The sequence below is a fragment of the Rhinolophus hipposideros genome (assembly GCF_964194185.1).
Source record: "Rhinolophus hipposideros genome assembly, chromosome: 14".
NCBI classification, from domain to species: Eukaryota; Metazoa; Chordata; class Mammalia; order Chiroptera; family Rhinolophidae; genus Rhinolophus; species Rhinolophus hipposideros.
In genome coordinates, this window is record NC_138060.1 from 34,566,668 (window position 1) to 34,581,082 (window position 14,415).

General features: G+C 34.2%; 1 protein-coding gene across 2 annotated transcripts in view; it reads left to right on the forward strand.

Moving 5' to 3' along the window:
- Positions 1–14,415, forward strand: part of TOPBP1 (DNA topoisomerase II binding protein 1) — a 47,236-nt gene that overhangs the window by 939 nt on the left and 31,882 nt on the right. The window contains exons 3-11 of one of the 2 annotated variants that reach the window (XM_081072934.1): positions 1,918–2,052; positions 3,491–3,634; positions 4,262–4,443; positions 5,630–5,826; positions 7,444–7,623; positions 8,321–8,490; positions 10,045–10,208; positions 10,352–10,599; positions 14,055–14,371. In XM_081072934.1, the coding sequence (XP_080929060.1) occupies positions 1,918–2,052; positions 3,491–3,634; positions 4,262–4,443; positions 5,630–5,826; positions 7,444–7,623; positions 8,321–8,490; positions 10,045–10,208; positions 10,352–10,599; positions 14,055–14,371 (1,737 nt within the window). Of the gene's footprint in view, positions 1–1,917; positions 2,053–3,490; positions 3,635–4,255; positions 4,444–5,629; positions 5,827–7,443; positions 7,624–8,320; positions 8,491–10,044; positions 10,209–10,351; positions 10,600–14,054; positions 14,372–14,415 lie in introns of those variants that run through there. The other variant, XM_081072935.1, reaches the window with a different exon arrangement.

The window sequence follows — 14,415 nt, forward strand, 5'->3', positions numbered from 1 at the left end:
TCTTGTTTGATCCTGTGAATTCATTTTCTTGATGTTAGTGATTTTGATTTATTGGGCTTTTATGGCTTGGTAATAATTATTTTCATAATATGTAGTTTTACTCTACATATATACATATATACGTATATACTCTACGTTAATATAGATATGTCATTACATATCTATTACGACATTTCTATTGAAAGTGGCAGACCTGCTGTTCTTGGAAGTTAAGTTGCTTTCTTTTGTCTACTAACCAGAGCAGACCTTTGTGTGTTGAAAAATTTTGAGTCAGCCATGTACTGGTTACACTTCATTTTTTGGGGGGTTAATTGTTAAAAGTATGTTTCATATGTACAGTGTAATACGGGAGGATGTAGGGGTAAGGTGGAGACTTGCTGCTCACAGATCCCAGCAGCAGCAGCAGCATGGCTTGAGAGTTTGTTATAAATGCAGAGCCTTGGGCCCCAACTCATGCTTACCAATCAGAATCTGCATTTTAACAAGATCCCCAGAGAGATCCCTGTGTACGTGAAAGTTTAAGATGCTCTGTTGTAGCAGGTTTTTCTTTAAAGTTCACTCATTCAGCAAAGAATTACTGAGTGTCTATGGTCTGATAAGCACGGTTGTAGTACTTGGGATACATCAATGATCAGAGCAGGCAAAGATCCCTACTTTCTCAGAGTTTGCATTCTATTCTAGCAGGAGGAAATAGACTAGCAGACATCATAAATGATAGTGATAAATGACATGATAAATGACAGTTTACTCATTTATCATTTATAGTATTACAGTGTACTAAGTGTTTTGGGAACAGAAAAGAACAAAAACAGGTTAAGGGGTTTGGAGGATGTTTGTTGGGGAGGAAGAGAAGGAAAGGTTACAATTTTAAATAGCATGTGATCAGGGTAGGTTTTATGGATATTTGAGTATACTTGAAGGAGGTGAGTTAGCTCTCTGGATATCTGAGGAAGATTTCAGCAAACAGACAGAGGCCCCTGGGAAAGTGCTTAGAGTGTCTGTCCAACATTAGTGTGACTGTAGTGTAGGGAGCAAGGGATGGAGGAAGATTAAGGGATGCTGCCGAGCGTAAGAGTACAGCGGTCACGTCAGGCCTTGTGGGTCATCCTAAGGACGTTGGCTTTTAGTTCAGTGAGGTAGAGAGTCACTGTGGGTTTTGAATCAGAAGAGTAATGTAATCTGATTTAATTGTTTTAAAAGGATCATTCTAAGTGTCTAATATAAGGACTTCACATTTGAGTGCTTACTGGGTGCCAGGATTTGGCAAACAAGATCATGAAACTTTCTTGTAAGGGATTGAAACAAATCTATACATATGTACATAATACCCATATTATTTTTCTTCATGACATAGACTGGAGGAATAGGGAAAGGGTATTTTAGAAAGTATGATCAGAAAAGGCATCTCTGAGGAGGTGACATTTGAACAGGTCTGCTTGAAATGAGGGATCAAGTCAGGTGAGGACCTGGGAGAAGAGTATTCCAGGCAGTGGGAACAAGAACAAAGCCTCTAAATGAGGTCATGCTTTGCTTGTTCCAGTCCTAACAAGAAAGTAGGAGTAGCTAGAGATAAGCAAGAGGGGTGAGAAGTAAAAGGTAAGGGTGGGGAAACAGGCAGAGGGGCCAGACTCTCTGGTCTTGTAGGCCATCATAAGAAATGTGGATTTTATTCTGAGTGTGCTGGGAAGCCATTGGAGGTTTTGAGCAGAGAGTGGCATGACCTGATTTATTTTGTTAAAAAGATTGTTAGGTGTGGAGAACAGATTTAGGGCAGAGGAGAGAGAAGGTCTAAGTGAGAGGTGATGGTATTTCCAATAGAAAAAAGGCTGGATTTGAGATAGATATCGAAGATAGAGTTCATAGGACTTAAATACAGGTGACTAATTTTAGGTGTAATCTTCATTTTTTTTCTTTCAGTCAATAAAAGAGTTCCAATCAGAAGAATATCTTCAGATTATTACAGAAGAAGAAGCATTGAAGATAAAGGAGAATGATAGATCACTTTACATCTGTGACCCTTTTAGGGGTGCTGTTTTTGATCACCTCAAAAAGGTTTGCTAACTTTTAGTATGTTCCTTCAGTAGTCTGTTTTTTGGTTTGTTGTTGCTTCGGTGGACATAAGTTCTTCACTGATCACGAAGTATGTAAATTATGAATACAGAGGAATCCTTTGGTTTTGGGAGACCAGAATATTTTTAAATTATGTTATAATAGATTTTTGTTTTATGTAATTTTTATATTTCAGGGGATTTAACGTAGTATAAGTGGACCCCATAGTAATGAAGCATTTTAGTGATGGAATTCTGTACTTAAACTCAGAGATATTGCGAGATATTTCAGGGAGAAATAATAAAAAGTAGGAAAAGATCTCAGCATAGTGTTTGGTTACGTACTGTCTTTCCTACGTGCTCTTGGACACAGAATTTTAATGCCTGTGCCTTGTGTATGGTCTGAAAAAGTAGATGCTAAAAGGAAGCATTTGGAGATGAGTATTGTATATATACCCGTGAGCCATTTTTTTTTTTGTTGATTCTAGAGTCTACTGACTCATTATTTTTTTGGTGTCTGGACAAGAGAAGCACTGAAGTGAAAGTAAGCTGGCTGTAATTCCATCCAGATTACAAAGAATTGATTCTTGTTTGAAGAAGAAACATAGAAGAGTAGGTAGATGAAGTATCTGTACAATTTATGGAAGGTGTACCCACTTTTGCCAAAAGCATTGTTGGTCTTACTCTCCTTTTGGAAATATTACCGTTTGTGAGATAGAATCGATAGCATCAAAACTCAGTTTTCTTATGGCTGACCAAGAAGATAGCAATAATCATATACCTTGTAGATATTTAAGTCAGTCATGCCACGGTGACTTTGACAACTGTAGGCTTTTTAGTCTGGCTTGAATGTTGAATGTGCTGGTGTTGAGCAAGACTTCGCTTTTCTTAACTCAGTTATCAATGAAAATGAAAGGTGATTTTTTTTGAGTAACCTGCAATAGCATAGGCGAAGTCTTTGTGGCTCTTCCTTGGAAAGACTGAGTTGCAAAGTATTTAAAACACTAATGTAGAAACTGCCTAGGATTATATGTTTTTTTATGTGACATAGGTATTTTAGAGAGGGGTTATTTAGGCTTACATTTTCAGTCTACTTCATTGGCTGGGTGCTTCATTTGAAAAATATATGTGGATATTTCCTAATTTTTTTAGCGTAAGAGTATTACTCATGCCCCATTATTAAGATTGTTTCAAAGATTAAAATTTTGATGGTAATTTTGAGTGAGTGTAGCTCTTAGAGCTTGTTTTGATAGCTTGCATTGTTTTGATTTGTTTGTGTTTGTGTGTCTAATGTGTTAGTGTGTCTATTTTTTCCTTGTAACAATTTGGTGATTTTTCTACAGTGGTCATCAACTTCTATAAAGAATTGGTAAATATTACAAAATGTAATTTTATAAGACTGGAGGTCTTTTCCTACTTACTGAACTTTTTCTTTTTTATAGCTTGGCTGCAGAATTGTTGGTCCTCAAGTAGTTATATTTTGCATGCAACACCAGCGATGTGTCCCAAGAGCTGAACATCCAGTTTATAATATGGTTATGTCTGATATAACTGTATCTTGTACAAGCCTGGAAAAAGACAAAAGGGTAGGTGTTGAGTGTTGAACTGTTGAGGAATATCGTGATGATTATATCTGTATTTCCACACTTAATTTTTCACTGTGTAGAATATACTTTACAAATATACAGTATACAAAGTCAATATACAACAGTGTGTATCTTTTCTATTTTTAATAAATTGAATATAGTGGAATCTGTTTTATTGAAAACTGGCTAATTTAAGTTTTTGTTTTGATTTAAAAGGAAACTCACTTTTTCTCTATGTAGTCAATGAGTTTGTGTTTGAATCACTTAGGTTTTTCCACCACAGACAGTTAATATATTAAAAAAGGATTCTAACAGAGATATATAATATAGAGTTTTGTGTTATACATGTAATTTACATATTTAAAAATACTCATATAGAGGCAACGTAGTTTAATAACTTCATGGCATTGAAAGAAACATGGGAGAATAATGTGTAAAGGTAATTATTTTAAAATTTATTTATAATTCATATTTATCTTACTTGCAAAAAGTAAGACTTTATAATGGTGAGAAACCTTTGTGCATTCAGGATAACAACAACAAAAGATATTTATGGGATAGTGTATAAAAATAGAAGAAAGATTGGTTACATTATTATTAATAATGTATTTTCTTTGGGAGCTATAGGAAGAAGTTCATAAGTGTGTACAAATGATGGGTGGACGCGTATACAGAGACCTTAATGTATCAGTAACTCATCTTATTGCCGGAGAAGTTGGCAGCAAAAAGTATTTAGTTGCCGCAAACCTAAACAAACCTATTTTGCTTCCTTCTTGGGTAAAAACACTTTGGCAGAAGTCACAAGAGAGGTAAGAAAGACGTTTAGATATTGTCTAGATTTGAAAAACGATAAAGTCAATCATTTTGGCTCATTGTGGGTTTTCATGTGGGTGTCTATGGTATACTCTTTGGATCTGTTATTCAGGGAAAAAAATGGGATCATTGCTCTTCACTCCATTGAAAACAAAAGAGCAGAATCCAGAAGCTGTTACTGTCGGGGTAGAAGTTGATAGGTGGAATGGGCTATGTGTTTAGCGTTAGCTACAAGGTAAGAAATGCTTCGATAATAAAATTGTTTTCAGCAGTGAATGTTTGTAAAATGGTTGAGAAAAATGAGTGTGGCAGCTATAATTCTTATGTTGCTTTACCCTTCAGTACTGTTCTCCGTATGTTAAAATGGAGAAAAAAATTAGCCATTTTGGCAGTAGTAGTCCCTCCCAAAGTGGGTATATGTAAGACTGAATATAAACATGTAAACTATTAACTAGGATGTGATCATTCAATAAATGTTAATCGAGCCCATTTTATATGTCTGGCCTGAGCTAGGTAGTAGGTATACGTAGTGAGCAAAACATCATGGCATCTCTTCCCTCGTGGAGCTTAGAGCCTATTTCAAGGCACAGAATTGAGTTTCCCCTAAAATTTGATTAACAACCCTAAGTCCAGGTACCACTGTTTGAATTAAATAGGCATTTTTCCAGTCTTACTTCAACGCCATCCATCACATCCTAAACATGTCTCCTCATTGACACCCTCACTCTCAGCCCCTGTCATCAGCACATCTGCGTAGCATGGCTACCGAATGATGATTTTATTGTTGGTATTCTGCCCCAAATCATTGCTTATTGTTTATATAGTATAACAGAAGGATAAAAAGTCCACTTTTCTAGTAGGCAACCAAAGAACCTTTCAGTTTTTAAGTGGAGATTGAGACTTAAAATTTTGGAAAATACGCTACTTTGACCAGCATGAACTTAAAATAAATGAAATATTTTTCCCTAAAACAGTTTTGAGAGACTGTCTGAAACATTACTTTTTACTAGAGACATGGTACTGAGCTAGATCAGCAATTAGTGTAATTCTGTGTGTCTGTCAGTTCCCCTTTTCTTAAAAACAAGGAAAATCCTAAAAAATGAGAGAAGCATTAGTGATGTTTTTAAACTCTGGTACATTTAATATGTTTTTTTTTTCCTTTTTATCATTTGTTTTCCCCAGAAAAATAGCTAGATATACCGATGTAAACATGGAAGATTTCAAGTGTCCTATTTTTCTTGGTTGTGTAATCTGTGTAACTGGCTTGTGTGGCTCAGACAGGAAGACAGTTCAGCAGCTCACAGTGAAGCATGGAGGTCAATACATGGGACAATTGAAAATGAATGAATGTACACACCTCATTGTGCAAGAACCAAAAGGTAAAACTTCCCAAATGGACAAATGCAAAATTTTCTCTAGTGTTTAATATTTTACGATCTTTACAGAATAGCTTTTGCTTCTGACGTGTCATTAATCTAGTATGATACTCTTTGTCCTAAAATCGTACAAAGATTGTTTGGTTCACAGTCTGTGGGAAAAGTGCATGGCTAATGTTTATCCAGGTCATTGAATAAATATAGTTTAAAAATTCGTTTTCAGTGTTTTACCTAAGTGTAGCAGATCTTTTGATTTTTTTGCAAAAAAAAAAAAAGTCCTCTACCCAGTTACCAAATACTTAAAGAGATAAGAAATTTGAATGAATAACAAGAAAGCGAAAAATGTCGCAAAATTACATTTCTTTCTAGTGACACATTTTAAAGGCTTGGTATAGTTTTTAATTTCATGCATCAGCTTTGCTGAATGAACTACAAGTTTTAACTTGAAAATACACTTTGCAGAACATGAGGCAGTTAAAAGAATAAAAATATATTACCAATAAGAATTCCTTAAAACTGCTTATTATTTTTGGTGTTCTATAACCTTCATATCTATTCTGGAGAATATTTTTTTACTAGTACCCTTGAAATATATATAAATTAATGAGAAAAGAATTTTGTTGGTGTTTTTATTACCTCATATCAATACTGTGTACTCAGCTATCAAGATAAGAAAATTAGAAAAAAATACTGTTAATTGGTAATTGTCCTTAAGTCAGAATTTTGGGTATGGCCAATTATGATAATATGATTGTGAGTAGAGTTGATAACTGCTATTGATTTTTCTGAATCTGAGGGCAATTCATCTCTTCGCTCTCAAGAATGTAAAAAAAAATAACAAAAAAACTTGTCATTGTTTATTATATGTTTCTCTATGATACTGTTTCAAAATATATTGTGTTAAAATATTTTTAAGGCAGTAAAAGAATATACATTTTAATATAATTTATTTGTCTATTTGCATATCTATCCTGGACTTCAAGTAGAATCCAGTTGACACAGGAGTAGTCTATTGAAAGCTGGTATTTTTTATATTGTGAACATTTATAATTTTCACAGTTGTTTTATGCAGTCTTATTAAAACCATGTAGTTCTGTGAGTTATTCCATGTTACAGATAAAGAAATTTATCTGATTTAACTGATGTAAAGAAATTAAGTGATGGTGGCTATACTTGAACTAAGTCCAATATTTCAGTTACCCCACAGTTGCCTCTGTCTCTATATAATTTTGTAAGAGAGAAATCCCCTCACATAGCATACATAGAAAATATAATTGGGTAATAACCCAATTATAAATTATTGCTTTTTAATATACTACATAGTATACTATTTAAAAGTAAGAGTTAGCCAATTAGCTTAGTTGGTTAGAGGGGGCTGCTAATAACACCAAGGTTGCTGGTGTCAGATCTGTGGGGATCTGAGGGCCACTGTGAGCTTGCACATGCCTGAAAAACAAAAACAAACTAGCAAAAACAGAAGAAAAAAAAAGGTAAGCATAATTACTGGCAACTTTAATTTTGTCTCAGGTGGGTTTTTTCCATAACCTATCATAATTTGAAGGTTTCTGCCAAGACAGAGTTTAATGGTTTGTATCTCTCTCTTCTTAATAAACTTGATAGGTCAGAAATATGAATGTGCCAAACGATGGAATGTACACTGTGTGACCCCACAATGGTTTTTTGACAGTGTTGAGAAGGGTTTTTGTCAAGATGAATCCATATACAAGACAGAGCCTAAACCAGAAACAAAGACTATGCCTGATACTTCAACTCCTGGTGGTCAGATTCACACAATTGATGGTCAGTCTCATTGGGATTAAAGTAAATAATCAATTTTCTATGTAAGAATTTATTTGTTAATAGGATTAGTGGGATATAGTAGGGAATTCCATCTGTTCTTGCTATGCTTCCGGGCATAATTGTATAATAAAATAACCAATTGTGTGAAAACTTAGTCCAGAACTCCTGATATTTCTTTTTATAATGCATGCTTTCATACCCTGATGTAATGCAGAAGATGATTAAAGAAATTAAGAATACTAACAGATAAAGACGTAAAAACTTTTTAAAACTAGACTGATGTGCAAATATTAGTACATTTTCTTTATTAGTTTGCTGCAAGTGTTAGACATCATCTGTATTTGTATAAAACTTAAAACTGTTTCTATTTTGTAGATGTCATGTTGACAATTTAACAAATATTTATAAAGTTCTTTTCAAATGTAAGCTTCCTGGACCTTAAAGCGAGCAACTTCAGATTTTTATTGGAAGGAAGCCACTATTAAGAAAATACATTAAATATATTTTCATTTAAATAAGATATGAGCCTTAGTTTCATTTTTTCTTCTTATACTTGTCACCAAGATTTCAGTAATCTTGAATCTTACTTTGAAAATTGTTCATAGCCCTGTGTGTATAAGAAAAGTTAACTTATAGGAAAATAATGTAATCAGTTATTTTATTTTCACAAACTTATATGTCTTTGTTTAATATCTAGGTCGTACTCTTTCAGATGTCAGCCATATTTCCAACATAAGTGCAAGTTGCATAAGTGAATCAATATGTAATTCGGTTTTTAACAGCAAAGTGGAACCTACACTTGAAAATCTAGAAAATCTGGATGTCAGTGCATTTCAAGCACCTGAAGATTTATTAGATGGTTGTCGGGTATGTCTTTATCATGTAATTATTGCAATAGTGACAATATACATTAGTACTTCCTAGTCTGACTTTAAAGACCCTTCAGAGTGGGCTTGCTCCTTATCTACATAAACCCTCTACACTAGCTAATCAGATGCACTTACTAGACCTTGTTTATGCTTTAGCTGTCAGGGTCCCTCTGCCTGGGATGTACCTTCACCTGTCATCCATCAAAGTTCATACCAGTTTTCAACTCTTCTGAACCCTCCTAACAACATTAAATTTTCCGTCTGCTGTGTTTTGAGATCGCTTAGTTTCTGAACCACTTAATGGATTTTTATTTGTAGGTATCATATATTGTTCATAATATGCTAGACACTGCTAATCATTTCATATATATTAATATGTTGTATATAATCTCATTTAATTTCCACAGATAACTCAGAAATGGATATTATCCTGAGGCTGAGACTTAAGAACATTAAAATTTTTGTTTAGTCACAGACCTTAAGTAGTCAGCTATCTACTCCAAAGCCTGTATTTCTAACCGTTAGACCCACTGCTTTGTTTAATATCCCTTGGGCTATTTGTTCTAGTGTATGAATATCTTATAAGTGCCTTGATGGAAACATATGCTATACATCTAGAGCTGAATACTTAATAGATTCCTTCTTGTTGAATGAATAGGCTGTGCATTACTTCACAAAGAGTAACAAAGATTTAATCCCATTTTATTGTTAAGAAAGAAAATTGGGCAAAGTACCTTACCCTTCTATACTTTTAAAACTTATCAACTTACTGGCCGAACAGAAAGTGTCTTGTATAATCTCTTACCTTAGACTATATTAATTCTGGATGTGACTTAATTATTCTTTACTTACAGGAAGTGTATGATTTCTAATTTTTGTTTTTGTGATTCTTAAGAATTTTTTAAAGACATATGTAAAATAGAAAAGGATTTTTATACTGATTACATTGGCTTAAATATATAAAAATAAATTAATTGCATAAGCATTATCCACAAAGCATTGTACTCATCTCTTTGACTTTTCTTATTTAATTAACTCTGTGAAAAGGTATCTCAATTTATAGGTAAAGAAATTGGTTTAAAGAGCCTAAGTAACTTGCCACAGTCATCATTGGCAGATGAACCAAAATTTAAACCTAGGTTTTTCTAAATTCAGACATTTAACTCCAGTTTGTTTCTATAATTATTTTAAAATTTACAAGTAGTAAGATCTTGACAAGTTAAGAGGCTACCTGTATTTTAGAAATTGCAATGCACTAATATTAAGAAGAGAATTGAATTCTGGCTTTTATTTAAAGCCTCAAAATACTTATCAAGTGTTTGCTGTGAAGGATTACAATGCTATACGATTATGAAGAAGTGATGAACAAAATTTCAGAATTGTTAAAAAAAATCAAGTTTTAGAACATACTCCTTAATATATCTTAAAATGTACACAAGAGTTGTCTTATACACAATGGATTTAGATACGTTTTTAATAAATGTGTTTCTATTGAGAGAAGTAAGCCACCTTACATGCATTAATTTAAAGTAAATATTTTCCTTCTTTGCAGATATACCTTTGTGGTTTCAGTGGCAGAAAACTAGATAAACTGAGAAGGCTTGTTAACAGTGGAGGTGGAATTCGTTTTAATCAGCTCAATGAAGATGTAACTCATGTTATTGTGGGAGATTATGATGACGAATTGAAGCAGTTTTGGGATAAATCAGCACACAGGTTTGTCCATTTTCCATTCAAAGCAATTCCTCCTCTAATGATTTTTCTTAAAATTGCATGTGCATGCAATTTTGAAAACTGCATAGCATATGGAATGGTCTTTATAGTTTAAACTAATATATATCTATATACTATTTTTGTAGGCCTCATGTAGTGGGAGCAAAGTGGTTGCTAGAGTGTTTTAGTAAAGGTTATATGCTTCCTGAAGAGCCATATATCCATGGTAACTACCAGCCAGTGGAAATTCCAGTTTCACATCCACCTGAAAGTAAAACAGCCCTTTTAAAAAGGAACAGCAGCTTCTCTAAGAAAGACTTTGTTCCTAATGAGAAGCATGAGCAAGCTGATGAAGATCTACTCTCTCAATATGTAAATTATAACCCCACAATAGGTAAGAAATAATTGATTAGTATTTATAGTCATTAAGAATTATTTTAGCGGCAGAATACATACGTGATTTCTGCTTGGTTTTCTAGATTTTAAGTTTAACTTTTTCCTTCCCTTAAAGTTTTATATTTGTTACTTTTTCTAAGCAGGTGAAGCTAAGGGGTTCTGATTCCTCTTTTCTCTTGAACTCACAATTTTGATCTATTTTATATAGTGGCATCACTTGGTTTGTGTGAGTTTGTAACAACAGGAGCTTTTATTTTAACCTTGTAACAGATGTGTCTCAGTGGATTATTGTGATCTTTAATACAAACAGTGCTGCACAGTGGACTACCACCTCAGTAGGTGGTCTTCTCAGTGTGGGAAGGGAAATTGCCAGTGAAGAGTTGTGAGCAGCATATCTTCTTTAAAAAAACAACTTACAAAATATTTAATACATCAAAAAAGATATAAACAATAATGTAATTAGTAACTATACTATTGTCTAGCTTTAAAAAACACAATAGTTTATGCCAAAAGCCTCCTGTGAATCACTCCCTATTTTTTATGGTTTACAACCTGTGTATATTCTATAAATAATACAAGGTGTGGTCAGAAAATATGGTGAATGTTTAAATTTTTAAAATTACAGTAAAAGACACATTGCCATTAATCCCCCCTTAAAATTCTCCCCCTAGTTTTGAACACACTTATCCCATCGTTCTTGCCACTTTCTGAAGTAGTTCTGGAAGTTCTTTTTCTTGAGTGTTTTTAGTTGCGCTGTCATGGCTGCCTCAATGTAATGAATCGTTTTGACTTGGAGGAAGAGCCAGAAGTCACACGGTGCCAGGTCCGGTGAATAGGGTGGATGAGGACACAGCATAATGTTTTTATGTGACAGAAATTGTCGTACCAGAAGGGATGTGTGACATGGAGCCTTTCTGTTGTGATCAAAAAATAGTGACTGCTGCTGCTGAGTGCCAACCAATGGAAAGGCAGGGATCTTCAATATGGGAAGTGGTACATCAAACTTGACTAACAGTGTGGGACAAGTTTCAGCTTGTTCGGTGCAGTCAGTCAGGGTGTGAGCTACGGTTGAGAGAAGGTGTGTTTTAAAGTGTGCTGTAAATCGTTCTCCATCATGACAGCGCTCCAAGTTACACATCGCTTCTGGTAGGGCAATTTCTGTCAAATAAAAACATTACAGTGTGTCCTCATGCACCTTATTCACCAGATTTGGCACCGTGTGACTTCTGGCTCTTCCTCAAAGTCAAAACGATTCAGGACATTGAGGCAGCCGTGACAGCCCAACTAAAGACACTGACATAAGAGGACTTCAGAACTGCTTCAGAAAGTGGCAAGAATGATGGGATAAGTGTTTGAAGCGAGGGGGAGTATTTTGAGGGGAATTAATGGCAATGCATCTTTTACTGTAAATTTGTTTTTATTTAAACATTTACCACCGTACTATTACATCTCACCTCGTACTTAGTGGAGGCAGGCAGTTTCTCAGATCTTCCTTTCTAAGGCAGCTAGTGGTTTACTGACTTTGAAAGGATTTGGTGACAATAAATACTGAACCCTTAAGCACCTTAAAAAGAATGTAATCAAGTATTTTACAGTTAATTCATAAAGCAAAATTACTTTTGATTCTAGAAAGCTTTTTCAATAATAGATAAGAAATGTTTATTCTGAGTCTCTTAATAACTTTAGGGTTTTACTTACAGTTTATAAGAACTAAATATTTCCTGTTTGTTTTGTATTAGTAGTCTAAAATTCCACTGCGTTTCTTCTTCCCATCTCACCAGCAATATATAGACATCAAAGGTTTTTTTTCTCTTAGGTGTACTTATGAAATAATTATAATTGCAAAAACACTTGTTTTTACATTTTATATTAAGAATAGCTAGTAGAAAACTACTTTGTAGAATGTTTTATAGTATCATGTCACCTTTATGTCATCTAAGCTTACTCATCCTCATATATCCCTATAAATTATAAATATACTATTATCTTTTATTCATTATAATACGAAACTGAGGGTCAAAGAGTCTCCGGACCTTACTAATCAGTAAATGCTCTAGACAAAACTATGCTTCTTCAGAGTGTCAATAAGAACAATTTAAGTACTTGTATTAAGTAGGAATAAGTTGTTGTGTGTGAGTGTGTGTATTTGTACACATACATAGATGGCAGTAATTCGTTAAAAAGTGAAAATGTTATGAGGATAGAAAGTGAAAATGTGATGAGGACTGAAATAAAATGCCACTATCACAATGTAATGGACCCTGGAATCAGACAGACTTTGGTTTATACCTCATTTCTGCCCCTTAATAACTGACCTTAGGCACGTTACATAAGCTCTTTAAACCTGAGCTTTCTCTTGAAGAAAGGGATAGATGTATCAGTAGTATTAACCTCATAGTATCATGATCGTTAATTACATGCACGGAAAGCACTTAGGTCCATTGCCTTTATAAATGAATAAAGGAAGAATCCTCGAATAGCTTCCAGGCTTGTTGGCATCCCATAAAGCAGGGCTTCACAAATTTTTTGGAAAAGGCCAGACCGTGAATATTTTCAGCTTTGCCAACCACATTCTGTCTCTGTCACATATTCTATTTTGTTTTGTTCTGTTTACAGTCATTTTTTTTTTTTAATGTAAAAATGATTTTTAACCCACAGGCTGTGGGTCCAGTTTGGCCCCTAGGCTGTAGTTTGCTGATTCCTACCATAAAGTGTGACCTTCCAACACAGCACCACTAGAGTTTTCAAAAACACACTAAGTTTTTACGTCTTAAACTTTTAGCATTGATTTGACAATGTTTATTGCATATTAAGGACTGTGTATTTTAGTAATTGATATTTTTATATGTTTTTTTATATGTATTTTTATATGTTTTATATGTTTTTCCTTCTAGTACCCATCTATCAGCCAACTTTATCTTAAAATGAAGTACTTGAGACCATTGCTTGGGTCCCTCATCAGTTTTCTTAAGAAATTTATATAGAAACTAGCTCCAACTTCAGTATGAAACATTTTAGGAATTTTTGAAAGAGAAACAACCATAATTCTCTTACTGCATCCACACCGTTAGTTCCATGTAAAGGGCTTTTCTTCTCTTTTTTCCGTAATGATATTTTCACAATTGTGAATTATCTAAACCTGTTTTGGAACTAAGAGGCACGTGGAATCATTGGAACTTCATCATTTTCAACTAAGGAGAGTTTCTAGTCCACTAGGAAGACTTAGAACAGTAACGTGATTGCCATTGTGCTTCCTAATAAAGATGGCAATACTGGTAACACTCAGAAGATGGGATATGTTGGTATCCTTTATTCATTGTGTCCTTATTAAAGTGTTACTATTGTGAGTGTGGTCACAATTCTCAGGCTCTATGTTACCTTAACATCCTTGCTCAGAAATAAACTGACTAAAAGAGAAATTATGTGGTAGAAAACATTTCTTTTTCTTTCCAGTGGAAGCTGCGAAGTCTGAAGTTGGGACCTTTAATGATTCTACTCACATTTCTCTGCAAGAAGAAAACCCGTCTTCTGTCAGTCATTGCCTCCCTGATGCTTCTACAATTAGTGAAGAAGGTTTATTTAGCCAAAAGAGTTTCCTTGTTTTGGGTTTTAGTAATGAAAATGAATCTAACATTGCCAGTATCATAAGAGAAAGTGCTGGAAAAATTGTGTCCCTTCAGAGCAGAATTGTTGCTGATTATGCTGTGGTTCCTCTGCTGGGGTGTGAAGTAGAAGCAACTGTGGGAGAAGTTGTTACAAATGCATGGCTGGTAAGAAAATACTGTAGCAATTGATAAACAGTATTGAAGGATAT